The 20,509-nt window shown below is 40.3% G+C and overlaps 1 protein-coding gene across 6 annotated transcripts in view; it reads right to left on the bottom strand.

The window, feature by feature from the left end:
* Positions 1 to 20,509, bottom strand: part of GABRA3 (gamma-aminobutyric acid type A receptor subunit alpha3) — a 252,998-nt gene that overhangs the window by 67,132 nt on the left and 165,357 nt on the right. For all 6 annotated transcript variants that reach the window (XM_075184593.1, XM_075184595.1, XM_075184596.1 and 3 more), the window contains one exon: positions 8,990 to 9,072. In XM_075184593.1, coding sequence (XP_075040694.1) covers positions 8,990 to 9,072 — 83 coding nt within the window. The remainder of the gene's footprint in view (positions 1 to 8,989; positions 9,073 to 20,509) is intronic.

Below are 20,509 nucleotides of genomic sequence, written 5' to 3'. Positions count from 1 at the left end.
TAAAAATACCGAGAAGTCTGGCGGTTTTATTGTCATGAGCTTCAGTGAGGACAGCCTTCCTATGGTGGACTGGTACAAACAAATGGTTTGCAGGTGTTTCTGAGGAAGCCAACTTTTAAAATCTACGAAGCGTAATACCCAAGTCTTGGCCCAAGTCAGCGTGAATAGCAGAAGACGGTATATAGGCAGCAATTCTGTAGCAGGTACATGGTGTGAAACAAAGCTTCTGGGTAATACGTTCGCTTCACCATTTTTGGATCCAGGTCTATAAGTGATAACGAAGTGAAAGCGGGTAAAAGACAGTGACCACCGCACTTGTCTAGGATTCAATCGTTTTGCAGATTCTATGTACTGGAGATTCTTATGATCTGTGATAACTGAGATTACATAAATGGCACCTTCCTGCCAGTGACGCCATTCTTCAATGGCCCATTTGATGGCCAAAAGCTCCCGATTGCCTACATCATAGTTCGTCGCCACATCAGAGAATTTGAGGGAGAAGAAAACACAGTGATACAGTTGATGATTGCAAAGGTCCTTCTGAGACAGAACAGCGCCAGCACCTATATCAGAGGCGTCAACCTCCAGAACAAAGGGTAATTCAGTATAAGGATGCCTCAAGACAGAAGCAGAGATAAATGCTCTTTTAAGAGCCTCAAAAGAACTAATAGCCTCTGGGGACCAATTACCTTCCTGGTAAGGGCAATAATGGAAGCCACCAGATCCGAAAAAGCATGGATAGATCTTTGGTAATAATTAGCAAAGTCTAAAATCCTTTGGATGGCTTCCAGATTAATGGGTCGTACCCAATCCAGAATGGCCTGAACTTTGCTTGGATCTATAGAGAATCCGGTAGAAGAGATTATATATCTGAGGAATCATACTTTCCTAAATTCAAACTCACATTTTTCAAGTTTGGCAAAGAGGTGATGGTCTTGGAACGTGTAGAGAACCTGGCGGACATGATGTCGGTGTTGTGGCAAGGAGTGGGAGTATATTAATATGTCATCGAAGTAAACAACAACAAACTGATTGAGGACTTCCCGAAGAAGTTCATTAATGAGGTCTTGAAAGACAGCAGGCGCGTTATAAAGGCCGAACGGTATGACCAAGTACTCGTAGTGGTCAGAATGGGTTTTTAAAGCCGTATTCCTCTCATCACCTTCTCTGATGCGGATGAGATTATATGCAACGCGAAGATCAATTTTGGTGAAGATAGTAGCACCTTTTAGTTGATCGAACAGGACTGAGATAAGGGAAAGTGGATATAGTAAATTTATTAAGGCCTCTGAAATTGATACAAGGACGTAGCCCGCCATCCTTCTTGGAAACAAAGAAGCATCCAACTCCCACTGGAGACTTTGAAAGCATAATAAAGCCTTTTTGCAAACTCTCCTCCACATATTCCTGCATGGCCTTGGTTTCGGGGCCAGAGAGCGAATACAACCATCCTTTAGGCAATTTGGAACCCAGAATTAACTCAATGGCACAATCGTAATCCCGATGTAGAGGCAGAGAGTCAGTCCCTTTTTTAGAGAACACGTTTCGGAATTCATGGTGTTAGGGAGGAAGCTGTTCGGAAACAGGTTACAAAATCCGGACGGGCAAGGTCAAACAGGTTTGAGAACAATAGGAGCTCCATTGAGGAATTTCCCCTTTAGTCCAATCCACTACACGGCTATGGAGCTAGAGCCAAGGATGGCCTAGTATTAACGGGATAGATGGACAATTGATGAGGTAGAATAACAGGGTTTCTGAGTGAAGGGCTCCCACAGTTAATTGCAGCGGAGATGTTTTATAAGAAACTTTGCTGCTAGGAAGCGTACTTTCATCCAGGCCACAGATAGTGATAGCAGAATCAAGCTTCCTAGAAGGAATCCCAGAGGAACAAGCGAATCCGATGTCCAGAAAGTTACCAGCAGCACTACTATTCACAAAGGCTGAAATGGCAACGGAACATGAATTGCGAGTGATGTGCAGGAACAAAGACCAGCAAAATTGTGAGTGATCCCACTACCTTGGCTGAGAAGCAACCTCACACATGAATGGTCTCAGGGTGCTTTACTGTTGGCATGAAACAGGACTGATGGTAGCACTCACCTTTCCTTCTCCGGACAAGCGTTTTCCAGATGCCCCAAACAATCTGAAACGGAATTCATCAGAGAAAATTACTTTACCCCAGTCCTCAGCAGCCCAATCTCTGTACCTTTTTGCAGAATATCAGTCTGTCCCTGATGTCCCTGGAGACAAGTGGCTCATTTGCTGGACTTCTTAACACCAGGCCATCCTCCAAAAATATTTGTCTCACTGTGTGCAGATTCACTCAAACCGGTCCTGGCGCTAGCTACATGTTCTTGGGCGCCCTGAAGCCTTCTTCACAACTATTGAACCTATCTCCTTGAGATTCTTGATGATCCGATAAATGGTTGATTTAGGTGCAGCCTTATTACAGCAATTTCCTTACCTGTGAAGGCCTTTTTGTGCAAAGCAATAATGACTGCATGTGTTTCCTTGCAGCTAACCATGGTTAACAGAGGAAGAACAATGATGTCAAGCACCACCCTCCTTTTAAAGCTTCCAGTCTGTTATTCTAACTCAATCAGCATGACAGAGTAATCCCTAGCCTTGCCATCATAAACACTGAGCCCGCAGACTTTGTGAAAAATAATATTTCTGTCATTCTCAAAACTTTTGGCCATGACTGTAAATAGATTAATTAGCCCGCAGGCTAATATTTACTAAATGCGCATGCGCCCAGTGTTTCCGTAAACCGAAAGCGTTCCGGGACAGAAGAAAGAGGAAGTGACCCCCCCCTGGCTGTTGCTATGAAATGATAGGAGGTTGGAGATATATTGGGCAGTAAAGTGGGAGAGGGCCTTATAAATGAGGGTGAGGAGTTTGAAAAGGATTCTTTAGGGGAAGGGAAAACAGTGTAAGACAAGACAGAGAGGTGAAGCAGAAGAAGAACAACATGAAAGGAAGATAAGTCTCACAGCCGTGTTAAGTATAGAACAAAGGGAGGCTGGTGAGAAGGTTACAGTAATCAAGACGGGATATGATGAGTGCATGAATAACGGTTTTGGTGACTGAGATAGGGAAGCTAGGATGCGGGAGATGTTGCGAAGTTGGAAGCGACAGGATTGGGTAAGAGAATGAATATGAGGGGCAAAACAGGGGGAGGAGTCGAGGGTGACGCTCAGGCAGCGAAATTGGGAAACAGATGAGATGGTGGTGTTGTTAACAGTGAGAATATCTGATGTAAATGTGGGAGAGAACCTAGGATCCAGTGACCATCAAGCAGTATGGTTTAGTATACAAACACTGACCGACGACCACACAAAAACAAAGGTGTTAGATATTAGGAAAGCTGACTTTGTAGAGATGGGAAAATGTGTGTTACTCTTTGGCAGAGTGGAATAACTTGAAAGGAGTGCAGGAGAGGTGGGGAAAATTAAAAAGTGCAATAGTAAAAGCAACAGAACTTGTATCAACGGGGTTAGAAAAAGCACATGGAAAAGGAAATCAGACAGTATTAAAAGCAAAAGTAAGATGGCCTTTAGGAAATATAAGCAGACTCAGAATAAAGAATGCAAGGAGGTGTATCTTGTTAGACAGAAGGAGGCTAAGAAGATAATCAGATGTGCAAAGGCACAAGCTGAAGAGTTAAGTAAAAGGGGTAAAACATTTTTTTAGGTATATAAATGAAAGGAAAAAGCAAAAGGAGGAATAATAAGACTAAAGCCAGTGGGCCTGATTCATCAAGGGACGTATGTGCTGATTTTGTGCGTATTGTGCTATAAACCACACTGTGCATGACCAGAACTAGGAATTAAGTACGCAAAACAATGAGAAACGAACGAATAAGTAGTCAAAGTACCTGCGTATATGAGAGCAAAGACCACTTACAACACCTTACATCCTTCAGAGTAAAAAGGGGCGTGTGATGGGTGGACACCACTGGGAACTACTCAAAGTAGACGTTTACCTCAGGATACTTATGATTCACACTCTGGTGTACTCAGCAATTTAAGTAAAACCATGCACAACACTTACCCCAGCTCGGGGTCATGTCTAAGTCCTAATCAAGTCTAATCAAGTACACAGCGCTGCAGATACACAGTTGCAGTTCTCGTCATCTGATGCCACAGCTGACCATACACCTATACATGCCTCTCTCATTGCAAACCATTACTAAAGACTTCTTGATGCACTCATTAAATTATTGTGAGTCTAGTTGAGTAATGAGGTCATTTTGATGCCTAGTTTTGGTATATTTTTGCATACTGCATATTTGTCTTGAGAGGTATGTTTTCTTTTTGTCTTAAACACTGCAAAATGTAATTTTATTTTTTAGCTAAACTGTATTAAATAATTTATGTGGCACATTAACAATTCATCTCTATTTTCAAATGTAATGTGCCTGTTGAATAGTTTCTCCCTATTTTTAATGCGTGGGTTGCCTGTGTACCTCTTTTATATCTCTTTTTTGTATGTGGTTTTAAAGTTGTTTAAAGTAATCTTTTGTAAGATGCCACTTATGTGTCTCTTGTCACTTTCCCAGGTTACATATTTATTTATTTTCTTCTTTTCTCATCCCCCCCATTACAAAATATCAAGATTGAGCCTTATAATGGAAAAACTTGTTGCAAGTATGTTTTTACTTTTTATAGTCTACCTGCCAACTGAAAATGTTGCAAGGCATGAGGTAATATGTAATATTTTTAACCTTCATCCATCTTTCTCACATATAGCCAATTCTTGAGTTGGAACAAATAATGTTTGAGCAGGAGGTGGCTGCTCCTCAGGAGTGCGCAAGCTGTCCACCTCTCCTGGTCCAACGTCGCCGGCCTAGGGAGCATATCTTCAGGCCACGTGTCAACCTCTTTGAAATATTAGATGCTGAGGTTGTCCTGATGTCATCATGGACACTTTACGCATTGTGCAGATTGACCTGGAGCCAATGCGCCATATCCCAATAGCAGTACCGCTATTGACCAAACTGTTTGGCGCTACTGCACTTTTGCCCCACTGCTCCTTCCAGACAACAGTAGGAGTCGCAACAGGGATGTTTCAGGCCACATTCAGTTGAGTACTAAAGGTTGTGCTGAAGGCATTCCTGTCGCAGCTCAGGCACTTTATCCATCTGCCATTCAATGAGGAGTCTCTTGTGTGCATCAAGCAGCAATTTGCCATCATAGCCAGCTTCCCGCACGTCATAGGGGCAGTAGATGGGACACATGTAACCCTTGACCCGTCGGGTGGGAATGCTGCCATTTATTTGAATCAGAAGCATAATTGAATCAGAAGCGGTAATTTCTGCTTTGTAATTTTCATTCTATTTTTCATTATATATTAATAACCTTTCGCTGTCATTCATGACCTTCCTATACACTGTAGTCAGAAATAGAAGTTTGTCCTCGAATGCTAGATCTCACCATTGTGTCATATTGTGCATGTTACAATGCAATGGGTGTTATTTGGTTTGAATACAAATTAACAAGACTTATGTTAGTTTAGCATGTTCAATAAATAACAAACTGGCATGGTCTGTGACATCTAACAACGATTCTGCACATAATATTTATTAAAAAGGACACAAAAACAATTTGCATCTCAACACATCGCAAGTAAACGGAACTCATCTATTCCTTTGAGGACATTTCATAAAGTGCTCTTTAGTAAGTAAATGCGTAGTCTATGTTCCTTGGTTCACATATTCATGATTTCCGTCGTTGGACGCATGTCCCTATTACATTGCTTTTACGTTGTGTAATCGAATTGCGACCAAATTCATCTTGGTACCAGATTTGGTTGCGCACAGAATACGTCCGCTAATGAATTAGGCTCAGAGAGTGAAAGTCATGTTAAGGAAGACAAAGAAATAGCTTATCATATTAATAATTATTTTTGCTCAGTTTTGACTACAGATAGAGAGGGGAAGGGGCCACATTGAAGTTGCAAGTATATTAATGAAAATGAGGAAGATACAAGTACATTTACAGAACTCTGAAAACTGAAAATGGATAAATCAATGTGGCCAGATGAGATACATCCAAGGATTAAAGGAGGACTGTTAACACCGTTAACAGAATTATCTAACCAGTCTCTAGCTTCAGGAGTAATTCCAGAGGACTGGAATAGAGCAAATGAAGTCCCACTGCATAAAAGTGGAAGCAAGGAAGAGGCAAGCAACAAACGACCAGTGAGCTTTACATCAGTAGTAGGCAAATTAATGGAAACACTCTTAAGAGAAAGAGTTATAGAATATCTAAAATCCATTAATTTACAGAATCCCAAACAGCATGGATTAACTGGGAGGCAGAACATGTCAAAGAAATCTTAATGACTTTTTGAAAAGGTGACTAAAGTAATAGATCAAGGGCCTGTAGATGTAGCTTATCTAGATTTATTAAGGGTTTTGACACTGTCCCACATTGTAGACTGATAAATAAATTTGAAATCTTTGGATTGGATTTTCAGGAAATTTAAGCAAACAATTGAGTAAGTTTTCATACTTAAGTGTTCTGGACAAAACCATGTTGCAATGCAAGGGCTGCAAATGAGTTTATTATTTTGCACATAAGGAAAATACTGGCTGCTTTTTCATGTAGCACACAAATACTTGATAGCTTATTTGTACACTGAAATTTAAAGTTGATCTAGGACATGCCTTACCCCAACTATAAATCTGCCATCACATTTTAAATTTACCTCCCCCTTCAATACAACCTGGTTTTGCCTTACTTGCTTACTTTTGCTTAACTTTCCTTAATGAATGAGGCTATCTCTGTCTCCAGTATTCAATCGCTTGTATCTGGGGCTGAGCCCGTAATCAAACTAACAATAATACTTCTTTTTACATCAAGCAAGGAGTACATTACTAGCATGATATTGATACACCGCCTCGTTCTTCATGTTTAGAGTCAAATATCTACTTTGCTGAAGTCATTTAAAATATATATGATTCTGTGCATTTACATTATTACTGTTGTTCATTCACTCATGGATATTAGGTATTATCTATGTCAATGGCATTCAGATATTGTTATATCAAATTGTCTTTTCAACTTGTACCACTAAATAATATTTTTCAGCTAAATTAATCGTCTATTTACACTTATCAATATTCAACTTGCTGTACATCACGCACTTCTTATCTAGTCACTATAGGTTACATATAAAGTAATAGGCGCTGTGAAGTGAAATACAAGAAACTGTAAATAAGTGACTATAAACAAGATAAACACCTGATTGATAACTTTTGCCCAACATGATTCTGAGGTGGGAGAGACAGAGCTACAGCTGGGTGATTGACCAAAGGGATATAAGCCTAAAATCATTCCATCAATCACATGACCAAGTAATGGTTACAAAAAAAATGGTGGCCTGTGCAGCCGGGTAGTAAAAATTGCAGTGTAGCTGATAATTGGATTATGAGGTATAGCTGTAAATGGGAAATATAATATTGCACTTAGCTTGCGGTCCAGCATTCCCCATGAAGGAAGTCCTATCATGATTTCTACCCATGACGCCATTTTGTATACGATTTGCCCAAACTGTGACAGTATCTCTTTGCTACATTTGTAATTTTTAACAGTAAGTGAGAAAAGTAGTGGAAGCATGACTTGACAAGCACGCATGCATACAATGGAAGCACCAAAGTTTGAAATGGGACATCACGTGACAGATCTACAAAACAGAATATAGTAGGGCAAACCTTAATCATACACTTAGATTAGACCAGTGGTTCCCAAACTTTTGCAGTTCGCGGCACCCTTAGCGTCTCCAAATTTTTTCAAGGCACCCCTCCAAAATAATTATTGAGCAGTCCTGTTTTATAAGTAGTTGGGTCAAAAAATTGTAATAAGTATTTAGGTCAGGACAGAAAGACTTATTTAGTTGTATGCAAAAATGCCCCCTCTGCATCCAGACACACTGCCCCCTCTGCATCCAGACACACTGCCCTCTCTCACACTGCCCCTTCTGCCACGCTGTCCCCCCTCCTCTGCTCTCTGTCACGCTGTCCCCTCCTCTGCCCTCTCTCACGGTGTCCCCCCTCCTCTGCCCTCTCTCACGCTGTCTCCCTCCTCTGCCCCCTCTCACACTGTGTCCCCCTCCACTGCCCCTCTCACGCTGTGTCCCCCTCCACTGCCCCTCTCACGGTGTGTCCCCCTCCACTGCCCCTCTCACACTGTGTCCCTCCTCTGCCCCTCTCACGCTGTGTCCCCCTCCACTGCCCCTCTCACGCTGTGTCCCCCTCCACTGCCCCACTGTGACCCTCCTCTGCCCCGCTGTGACCCTCACTCTGATCCGCTGTCACTCTCTCTCACTCTGCCCCGCTGTGACCCTCCTCTGTCCCGCTGTGACCCTCACTCTGATCCGCTGTCACTCTCTCTCACTCTGCCCCGCTGTGACCCTCACTCTGCCCCGCTTTTGCCCTCACTCTGCCCCGCTGTCACTCTCTCTCACTCTGCCCCGCTGTCACCCTCTCTCACTCTGCCCCGCTGTGACCCTCACTCTGCCCCGCTGTCACTCTCTCTCACTCTGCCCCGCTGTGACCCTCACTCTGCCCCGCTGTCACTCTCTCTCACTCTGCAGCGCTATGAACCTCCACTGCCACGATCCCTGTCACTCCTCTGCCGCACGCCAGCCATAAAAAAAAAAAAAGAACCCAGAAACTTACCAATCCGACGGGTGCCGGGACCCAGCAGCCTCCTCTCTCCCGCAGCTGTCACTGACGTCGATATTCAGTGACAGCTGCTGCGGAGGGAGAGGAGGCTGCTGGGTCCCGGTGCCTGGCGGATTGGTAAGTTTCTGTGTTCTTTTTTTTTTTTTTCTATGTCTGGCCCGCTGCACCCCTTGGAGCCGCGGCGCACAGTTTGGGAACCGCCGTATTAGACAGTGTGTGTCAATTCTGACAACATGCACAAAATCTCAACGAGTCATAGATTTTTATCCATTAGCAGAGGCACAATTGTGAAATACCCACAGCTTCCAAATTTCAGTGGACAGGCATGGACATCCATGGGGAAATCCTCAAGGTGCATTGTGCATTCAGCATGAATTGTAAGCCTAAAATATATAAAAGAATGTTTCAGTTCATTGCACTACCAACCTATCTAAAACATATTATAATTTGTATTGCATAGTTATCTATTTTTATCGCTAAACTTCCCTACACTTTAGTCTGACAAACTGAGGGATGCTAGTACAATAAACAATAGCAATAGCTTAACAAATTATAAAACAGCAAACTGAGTAAACAAACTATATGCAATTACAAATTGACCATTTGGTCATGTAAAGAAAATAATGAAATAATGTATTATATGGAATGAAAGGGTCACCTTGATTAGGCAGTATGAATGCATACCTACCAACATTCCTCACTGGAAAATTAGGCCATGAAACTGATCTGTTAAAATGTACTTCAATCGGAGAATGCCATTCCCAACAAAACCATACCTATCCCCCAAGAGGTAACAGTTTATATCTGATTGCCAGAAAGCAAGACTGCTTCGCAAAGATTGGGACTATTGGCAAATATCTCAATTACATGTATATGAGAGAAAGAATGGTACTGAACATGTTACATGTTATTGAAATTGTGGTAATGGAGGTATATAATACAGGAAGTTGAATAAGCATGATTTGTGTTACTATAAATCCAATAAAAAGACAATATATACTAGAAATGTTATTAGAAAATTAATAAGTGTGCCTGCTAAATTTGTTTCTCCACTCTTAATAGCATATATATGGCAGAAGCATTTAACAGAAAATGGCAAAAGGAGGAAAAATAGCCAAAAGTACGCATTAGGCGAAATTAAAAGTACAGTATATTCGATTATTTCAGTAACATAGAAGCTTTTGTCTCATATTAATGTCTCTATTTTTAAAAGTAACAGAGATGAGTTAAAGAGGTTTGCACAAGTTTAACTTGCTGTCTATATGAAAAGAAATGCATTACATTACAGGGAAAAAAAGAGAGAAAAGCTATTTATTCACTGTGAGGGTGGATATTGTATTATTTAGATGGATAATTTATTCATTTATGAGTAATACTTTGTCATCACTGTAGTTGTCATATGTGAGTTTTCAGTATAGATATATGTATAGCATTGATGGTGCTGTTATGTTGAATTATTAATTATCAGTATTGAGTTACCGGTTAATGATAAGATATATGGTCACATGATCGGAATTTGCGATGTGAATATGTGCATCTTTTGTTTGTTGCCTGTCAGGATGTACAACTCATAAGAACTGTTTGGAACAATGATATTTGTCTCAGTATCCATCAAAAGATGATCTGCTGTATATAAAATTGCCTTTGATCAACATCGAGCAATAAGCCAATTACAAAAGGAGTGGTTACATGACCGGAATCAGTGGTGTAAATAAGAGACGCTCTGTGATCTTTACCAATGAAGTTTGAATTAATAAAATCCGTTTTGGAAACAAATACAAATCGCTGCTTGCATTTATATGAAGATGCCATTTGTTGCATGCGAAGTTGTTTATGATTAGGATCGAGTGACTGGCCTTTGATAACACATATGGTCAAATGACCGGAGTTAGCGCTTTGAACAGGTGACCATTAGCCAGCTTTTATTGCAGGGTCTATAAGAGATGAATGACCCAATGAGACCCTTACCTCTGATGAAACCGCCCATTGAAGGAGCGGAGAAACGCGTCAGCAAGACTCCAGCAAGCTCAGAAGCACCTTAAGTTTTTTTTCTGTTCCGTGTATACACATGATTTTTTCTTGAACATTATAATTGATTGGAGCAATACATTCTTGCACATTATGCTGACAACGTGATTTAATTCTAAAGACTCTAAGGGGTATATTCAATTAGGTTTCGCGGTAACGCACGTTACTGCGGAACCTGCGCAGTATTACCGGTAATACAGTACCGCAATAACGCAGATTTTCTTATGCAACCCTATGTGGTGCGCACGAAAATCCAAGTTATTGTGGTACCCAATCTGGGGCGTTCCCGCGGACCGTAAACCTATTTGAATCAGGAGTTATCAACAGTCCATGTAAGGTACACCAGCTGACTATTTATTGAAGAGGAGACGATTTTGCATACAAAGTGTGCTTGAGCTCCCTGATTATAGTATTATTGCTGGACTTATTCTTTATTGAGGTTGTCAAAGTCGTATAATTGGATGGACGAAAGTATATTGGTTAATATTGTTTTGCCGTGCGATTGCGATCAGTATGCCTCGTAAGACGTGTTATACTGCGATCGCACGGTAAAATACGCACGCACACACTCGTACTACAACATTTAGTTATTTATATATATTTTATATTTATATTGATTCCATTCCACAGTGATTTATGAGCAGATAGTATTTAGTTTATTATTAGTTTATATGTTATGATTATATATACACTTTAGTGTTATTTAAGGTTCAGGTTATAGGAAATGTGTTCATGTCTGTATCATTTTAATCCCCTATTCATCAGCAGTTGTCCGGTTCATTCGCCGAAGAGATCGCACATTGCATACTCTAGTTAGTGATGTTAGGGAATAAATACTTAAAGTAATACTGACTATAAAATGCTAATCGACTAGTTGAAACTGGAGTCTTGGCGGGAAAAGTCAGAGCACAACCCCTAGAGAGATGACCCCCACCTTTGGATATTTTGGTTTGAGATGGCCTATGACCTGCAGCACTCTGGACCTTCCTGATACCTGGACCAATAGAAGCAAGCCACACCATCTGCATTGTTCTCACTGTAACACTGAGTGTATATAATAACAGCTCTCACTGGTACTGGTCTCAGTCTCTTCTGACCACAGTAATCTGGAGTGAAGTACTGTTCACTGGTACCAGTGGGAGCGCAGCGAGCGCGTTATGTATGTATCTTTTGGTATTGGCTGTACTGTATTATAATTATGTATTGAACTGATACATTTTACATCTGCTAAAATAAATTACTTTGTGCTTTGGAAACATAATACAATCGCTTGGGCAATGCTTATTTGAAAACGATAGAACTACTTTAATAATTTGGGGGCTCTTAGCGGGGAGGTTACGTTACCAGAAGGTACACATCGCTTACGGATTTCGGTTGCACAACAAAGGGTGAATTGACGCGTCACATACAGGAAAGAACGCAATGCGTTCAAAACCTGTTGTTCATTCTGTGTTGAGAAACCGAATGTCCGTTGTTGCGTAATCTGAAGGAACGCTAACTTGAATCTAGGGACAAGAAAAAGAAAATGTTTTTCTTTTTATTGTCGTTTTGTGTTTTAAAAGGTATTGCATTGCATAGGGTATGTGTAATTCCTGCTTAGCGTATGTGAACTTCCGGTATTGTTGCCACGTGTTTAAACAGTCGTATTCATAGTCTGTTATATATGCATAGTATAATCAATCGCTTGTTAAAGCCTCTGAAAAGATATTACTATTGTTTGGGAAATTTATTTTCTGTACAGAAAAGAAAAGGTTGTGTGTGTGTGTATGTGAATGTTATGCATAAAGACAAAAGTATACTGGTAACGGAATATAGGATTTTTTTGGTACGTGCGATTAGACCGCATAGTAAGGCAGTGATTGAGTATTGGGAGAGCAGCGTGGAACTTTTGAAAAGAGATAGCGCTATGGTTCAGGTGTGTCTGACGGGGCACGTTAAAAGGGTGACCTGACAACAAAGGTTCTGTTCTAAGGGTGAGCAGTAAATAAAGAGACCTTTGTGTGAAGTGGTGTTCTGTTCTAACAAAGAACAGGTGAAAAGGAGACACCACAGAGTATACATGGAAGGTATACTCGAAGCGAAAATAACAGTTTTTTGCGGCATTCCCAATAGTAATCGCAAAGCTTACTGACAGCTAGTATCCTTAAGCGATGCGATCGGACCGCATGGTTGATTTTGTGCAGCCGTGATTGTGACTTTCGAGATGTGGGAGGAAATACGCTGCAACCACTGATATTCTTGATTGATATCGGTTGCTAACAGTGGTAAAGTACTCAAACTAGGAAAAGCAGGGTATTGCGAAGTTGGTACTTGTCTGATCCCAGTTGTGTTAGGTTGTTTCTCCAGTGAGTATGCTGACAATCGCGTGTTATTGTTCAGTTGTACTCAGTAGTGTGGAGTTGAGGAGACGTACCTGTTGAAATCGTCCAGGGCCTAGAAGACATGGCCAATTGTGTGCTGCCTAATGAATTGTCGGTTGGTTCGGCAAAGTATGTTATGCATAATAAATATGGTGAGTATGCAACGGCATACTGCGACAAATGGGTCAAGATGACCCGGGAGTGTGTGAAACCTTTCCCAAACGTAGGTAGTTTAGACTCAGAGGTGTTAAATAATGTTAGAGATAAAGTACGGTTGATTAAATCAACAAAAACGAGAATTGAACATGATGACTGTTTAAAATTGTGGCAACAAGAAGGGTACATGTGGCAAGGGAGCACGTGCTCAGGAAGTAGGCGTGGTGCAAACCGCGCGCACGACGGAAGTGAGCGTTGCAAAGCGTGGTGAACTGAGCGCATGCGCGCCCTCGCCGCCAAATGCGGCTGGGGTGGTAGGTGCAGCCAATACCAAAAATGTTAAAAATGTAATGAGTAAGTTGTATGATGTCTTAAGTAATGTTTTAGAAGAAGATGTACCCACAGTCATTTTAGCCATTGCCCATGCCAGTAACACAAAAGAAGCCGTACACGGACAAGGAAAGGGAACGGTTCCACCAGCAGGGGCAGCGGCTGAAATCAGTGAGAATAATATAGAAATTAATAGAAAGGGGGTCATTCATTATACTGCAACAGCAATTCCAGCAACTAGTTCAGAATGTAGCCATTTGGTAAGTCTGCATCCTGTCCGCACAACAGCACTTCCCAATGGGAAGGCGGACAGAGATGGTGTAGTTCCTATAAAACATGTAGCAATGCATTTTTCATGGACTAGGACGGAACTGTTTACAACTATGTCTGATTTCCCTGATCCTAGAAAAGATCTGGCCAAGTGTCAGAAATGTATTAGTCATTTAGGTAATGCACATGAGCCTACTAATAAAGATTGGCGAATGGTGTTTAGAGCCTGTCTTCCTCTCGATACTGATATACAAAAGTTCATTAAGGATTGGTATGTTGGAGAAGGATAAATCCTTAACCGAGGATGATAATCAGGACAATATTGGACATATAATCACACAGTTGGCCATATATTTTCCAGTGACAGTGGAATGGGGAAAAATTTTCACTATCAAACCAAAAAAAGGTAGTGAGATTACAACTGACTATTTTGCTAGGGCTCTAGCAGCCATGATTAAGTACACAGGGATACCATATATAAGGGAAAATCCACATCATAGGGATGTAGCTGTTGCGGTACTAATGGACGGTATCCGGGAGGATCTAAGGACCTGGATACAAACCTCTTTTCCTAATTGGAGAGGTCTCATAGTAAATGAAATTAGAGAGCATGCTGTAGAACATGATAAAAATATATGTAAAAAGGAAAAAGCGCAGAGTGATAGGCTAATGATGGTGGGTATCCAGGCTTTAGGAAAATTACATTCACAACCTCAGATTTATAAAAAAACACTATAAGGGACGAAAGAAACAGAAATCTTTGAAGTGTTTTAACTGCTTTAAGAAGAGACATTTGAGGAAAGATTGCAAAGAAAATCTTAGAGCGAAAGCTAGGAAATTAGGACCAGGCAAGGCAAATAATAATCAAGGGTAAGTATTAATGTGCAGGTGTAGAAAAGAAACTGATCTAAACGTATACTTTGTTGTTATTGCTTGTTTGTTTTATGTTGTCATGTTTGCTTACCTGATCGCTGGCCGATGGTAAAGAATAAAAATGTTTGTTCCGCTTGTTGCTTAAAGATAACTATCTTGTCTTTTCTTCTCACAGATAAGGGTAGACAAAAGAAATATAGACTTAGTGATTAAGGGGGGTGGGATAGAGAAGTAGAAAAATTACTCTTGAAAGACAAATTAACAATGGATCATTGGAACACTCTTTGTTTTAGGCTGCAGTGACACATGATAATTTGTGTGGCTGAGAATCATTATTCAAAAATGAAATATGTACATACTTTGCTCTAAAATATCGTTTTATGTATTTCAGATAAGTATGAGTTACCAAGAGTTAATTTTTCATTTCTCTATTATAAGTCAGGAAGTCCGTTGCAAAGGTATATTGTTATGGTGATACCGAGTTCTTAATGAACAAAATGACGGACGACACTGGATAGCACGGTTGATGCAAGACCCCCTAGTCAAGTATGGGGAGGGGTCATAGTTTAGCGAATAGCTAAAGGGATTAGTGGAATGAATACAGCCATTTTTCCATAGTGTCCAATCCAGTCGTCATGTTTGCTGTAAAATCTCCCTTCTGCATGTCTATTTGTTTTCAAACCCTTGTATTCAAATCTTTGTATTCTTATTATTCGTTGCTCTCCTATTTTCCTATTCTTTACATCTATGCTAGTATCTCTCTCTCTTCTCTTGTATAGAGATACAAAAAGACGTAGACACGATGTCAGTAATGGGGCTAAGACATTTTTGACATAAGACAGACTCAGGGATATACACACTAGATTGACATAAGTTACAGAAACAGTTAGGGGTTTGGTGTTACATGTATAGAAGCTGCTAACTTTAAGCAGAAAGGTTTTTTTGGTTGTGGAGATACGATTCACGTTTTATAGATTGCATGTCTGTTTTGTTTTTTTCTCCTGTACAAAGTGTGCCTTCATATTTATGCACAAAGGGTGGATGGATCGCTAGAGGTTAGACATACAGATATGCATCTCTGTGTAGAACATTGGAGTAGGATTTTTGCCACAAGATACGACACAATGTGGAACCCTAGAAAATGTAAAATTTTCATGTTTTATATTTTTGCACTGTTAGACAGACATGTACTGGATACTGTTATATTTGAAGAAAGTGTTATAGAGATAGACCCATTTGCCCTTCTCACTTAGCCAAGTAGCTGAACATGGGGTACTGAAAGTGGGATGTGAGTTGGCAGAGGGAAAATCGATCGATATACATTGGTCTTCAGCATTTTTCTAGTCTAGGGGGCGACATTGAGTTGACTGAAAAATCTTTTTATAGCAATACTAGCGCATCAGTAGGACACTACATAGAGGACTTTATACAGTGACACAGTTACCAACTGAAGTAGCTACTAATAAAATCCACATTTACACACACGACTATACATGGCTGTCACACCAGGGCGAACATAGCTGTCAAATAGACAGCAGGGTTTTATGTGACAGCTGACAAATTTATGTTTTGTTTTTCGTTGTATTGTTTTAAAATGTGAACAAACACACAAACATATGTACGCACACATATTAGTTAATGTATGAAGATTTGGGTTACCTGAAGAATTTCTCCAGGTGAAACAAATCCACATCATCCAATTACCACCTTGCAGGATCCTCAAGTATACACTGGGGTACCGATGAAATATGTCTAGTTAAAGGTGTATTAAAATGTGTCTAATGTATTACTGTGTCAACTCAAAGCTTTTGTTATTCAATGTGATAGCCCTAGAGTTATAGTAGGTGATAGGGGTATTCATGTTACTGATAATAAATGTATAATGTATGAGTAGTGGTAACAAATTACATACTTTTGATTAGCCACAAACCAGTGTGAACATAAAGTAACGGTACTAGTTAGAATGAATTGAATAGAATGAGGGTTGAAACTTGATTGAAGTGGCTGGTAGCTTTGGCCACTAGTCCTCCCCACTATCGAGATCACTCCTAGGCTGCCTCTTAACCTGTTGACTTTTGAAATGTTGTGACTTCTCTTGTGATGAGTTTGTAACTGAGAGACTGGTCTAGACTTTGAGAGGAAAGGTAAATAGTGAGACAGCAACCGAGAACGTTCAAAACACTGTCTCCTGAAAAGGTACACTAACTATCAGGACGTTGGAACAGGAGAGTAAGTTGTGGAACAGTAATTTCCTAGACTCAGCCTATTTGCCAGACGGGTACCAAGTGTAGGCTACCAGCATCACGACTTCAAGGGTAGCAGAGACACTCTTACCCATTCCTCTCACTGCAGAGGAGCCAACACCCAGAGAAAGGTCCAAGTGCACTCATGAATCTGTTCTGGGAGGCCTTGAATGCAGTTAGTAGCACCTGAGCCAAAGAGTAAGACAGTTGTCCAGCATCAAGTTGTAGTTTTTTCCTGTTCTGTGTTTCTTTCATCCCATTCTCTTTTCAGGACAGTCAATTCTTTTAATTGTTGACAGGTGACAGAGGCTGGTTCAGGTAATGATATTGAGGAGTTGGGGATAAATGAGAAGTTGGTAGCACAATCGGTCCAGCCAATTACTCTATTCAATTCAGGGGTAAAGAAAAAATTGGAAACCTTGGACTTGGAGAAAGTGCAAGGGGCTATTGTCTGAGTAGCATTACGTCCGTAAGTACGTTGACCCCATAGTTGAAGAGAGGTACGTCCAGCGATGCCAGTCCAGTAATATTCGGACTTGAACAGGCATCCTTGAGAATGATTATCATTCTTGGGTGGGTAAGGTTGTAGACCAAAAAGTGTTGGGTGTGCTCTCACATGCCTCAGTGATTATATCGAGTAGGACTAGTTCTCTTTCCATTAAATATTCCTGAGGTACCCGAATTATGGGTGGGAGGTCACAAGGGGAAAAAGTACGACACCTAGGTCCCTTAGTCTAGAATCTACCAATATTTGGCAAGCCGACCACTGTTTCACGTACAAAGAACCTTGAGTATTGGGAGACTGTGAAGAACGAGCAGACAATAGCCCGCCCCAAAAGAGGTGAAGAAAGGAAATGTTGATATTATTGGAATGAATAGTGTAACTCAGGTTTATGATGTTATTGGTGAACATGAAATGTTTAAATGTTGTCTGAGCTTAAAGACATGCGTTGTCGAATAAACCTGTTAGACATAAACAACTGTAGTGGAGTATTCTGTATTGATGATACATGTTCTATTGTACCCTGCACCATTCCAAATATTGTATTACATGTTCTATTGAAGGGCATAAAAAAAAAGGTTATCTCCAAGCTCCAGAGGTATACGGTCTATAGTAAAAGAAAAAAATTGTTTTGAGGATTAAGACTCTCTATTGTGATAACTTGTTTAGATCTACAGACAGCGTGGTCATACACCAAGGGGGACTTGCATTACAGAGCAATGAAACGTGGTACTGAGATCCTGCATATAAAATCTTTTGGGTGATAGTTTATTATACTATCAAAGGGTGGAACTGTCGAAGTCGTATAATTAGATGAACGAAAGTATATTGGTTAATATTGTTTTAATGTGCGATTGCGATCAGTATGCCTCGTAACACATGGCATTCTGTGATCGCACGGTAAAATACGCATGCACACACTCGCACTACAATATTTAGTTATTTATATATATTTTATATTTATATTGATTCCATTCCACAGTGATTTATGAGCAGATAGTATTTAGTTTATAATTAGTTTATATATTATGATTATATATACACTTTAGTGTTATTTAAGGTTCAGGTTATATGAAATGTGTCATGTCTGGTATCATTTTAATCCCCTATTCATCAGCAGTTGTCCGGTTCATTCGCTGAAGAGATCGCACATTGCATACTCTAGTTAGTGATGTTAGGGAATAAATACTTAAAGTGATACTGACTATAAAATGCTAATAGACTAGTTGAAACTAGTTGAGTCTTGGCGGGAAAAGTCAGAGCACAACCCCTGGAGAGATGACCCCCCCCCACCTTTGGATATTTTGGTTTGAACTGGCCTAGGACCTGCAGCACTCTGGACCTTCCTGATACCTGGACCAATAGAAGCAAGCCACACCATCTGCATTGTTCTCACCGTAACACTGAGTGTATATAATAACAGCTCTCACTGGCACTGGTCTCAGTCTCTTCTGACCACAGTATTCTGGAGTAGAGTACTGTTCGCAGGTACCAGTGGGAGCGCGGCGAGCGCAAGCCAGCGCGGTATGTATGTATCTTTTGGTATTGGCTGTACTGTATTATAATTATGTATTGAACTGATAAATTTTACATCTGCTAAAATAAATTACTTTGTGCTTTGGAAACACAATACAATCGCTTGGGCAATGCTTATTTGAAAACGATAGAATTACTTTAATAAGGTCACCACTTTGTGGCCGTATTTATAATATCTTTGTACCTAGGGGCATTCAACTGGACTTTCTCCTATATTGGTTATTGATTCCTTTTTAGCTGCCATTTATAGTTCTATGTCTATATTTGCAATTCTATGGATAACATGTGCTACTTCATAAACTTGCTGAGTGTTTTATCAGTATTTTATGTTTAATAAATATGTTGTTTTAAGATTTACCAGCGCCACCACTTGTCTCCCTTTTTTTCCCCAGTTTGTATATCAACAAGTGACAATACTTGTTATTTGTGGCAGGCTGCAGGTTTATCTTTAACACTTCAATTACTCTATTTAGCCTGGTATTTTTTGGTTTAATAGACACTGATATCACTATTTCTAATCAGCGTCATAAGGGTTATCTCTTTCTTTATTTGTCATTACATTACAGGCCTGATTTAAAGTTAAATGTAAAAATGCAACTTTTGTGTAAATGCAAAAATGTGCCTGTACACTTTTTATCACTGTATTTTAAAATGCACGTATCTTAAGTACATGAAAAGCCAATCAGAGCAAAATGTTTATTGACCATCTGTGGAACTACTTATTCCAGGAGGCTATGGCTGCTAGGGCATGTTGGTGCTTGTAATTCCAAAAGCTGTAGCATGATCTGACAGCTATGGCTCTTGCAATTCTACAAGCTCCAGCATGTGAAGCAATGTGTTCATGGGACTTGTAGGTCCACAAATATGCTTAATTATTTTAACACTGTAAACTATTACCCAGGCTGTCATCACCCTGGGCTGCCACAAGGAGTCCCAGTGCTATTCAGCACAGTGCTGGTTGGCATTCAGGAGCAGACCCAATTCCCCATAGGAATTATACTCTGTGCTTACCAGGCAGGGTCTGGTATCACAGTATAACCGAAGTACACCACACTGCATCTCTCTCTCTTGTGGTGTGACCAGTCCAGCCTGACATTGTGAGACACTGGTTATCACTTTTGCAGGGGGCTTGAGTATCACTGATGCTGGTTAATGATTTCAGGGGTGGTGTTGAATCTAGTAAACATATGGGCTAATGATCATCATTATCAGTAGGTGTCTTTACACCGGGGAAGGTGATTTGGACTTTATAATATGTCTCTATTTCAAGACAATAGTCTGTAGCAAAAAAAACCAATCACATAATGATCAGTTATAATGCCGCAAATGCAGAATCAACAATGAGCAGTGTCAACAACCTGCTGGAGTACAAAACATAGGCAGAACAGAATGCACCTCAACAACAAATCACTTATAATCTAATAAACAGTGTTGTGTCAGGAGCTGTATGCAAATAACTGACAAGACTTGAAAAATGACCAGATATGGCTGTTTTGCAAGGGGGGAAAATTTTAATAAATAG

The sequence above is a fragment of the Mixophyes fleayi genome, chromosome 9 (genome assembly GCF_038048845.1).
Source record: "Mixophyes fleayi isolate aMixFle1 chromosome 9, aMixFle1.hap1, whole genome shotgun sequence".
Lineage (NCBI taxonomy): Eukaryota > Metazoa > Chordata > Amphibia > Anura > Limnodynastidae > Mixophyes > Mixophyes fleayi.
The sequence above is the reverse complement of the archived record's forward strand: the minus strand, read 5'-3'. Positions and strand labels throughout refer to the sequence as shown.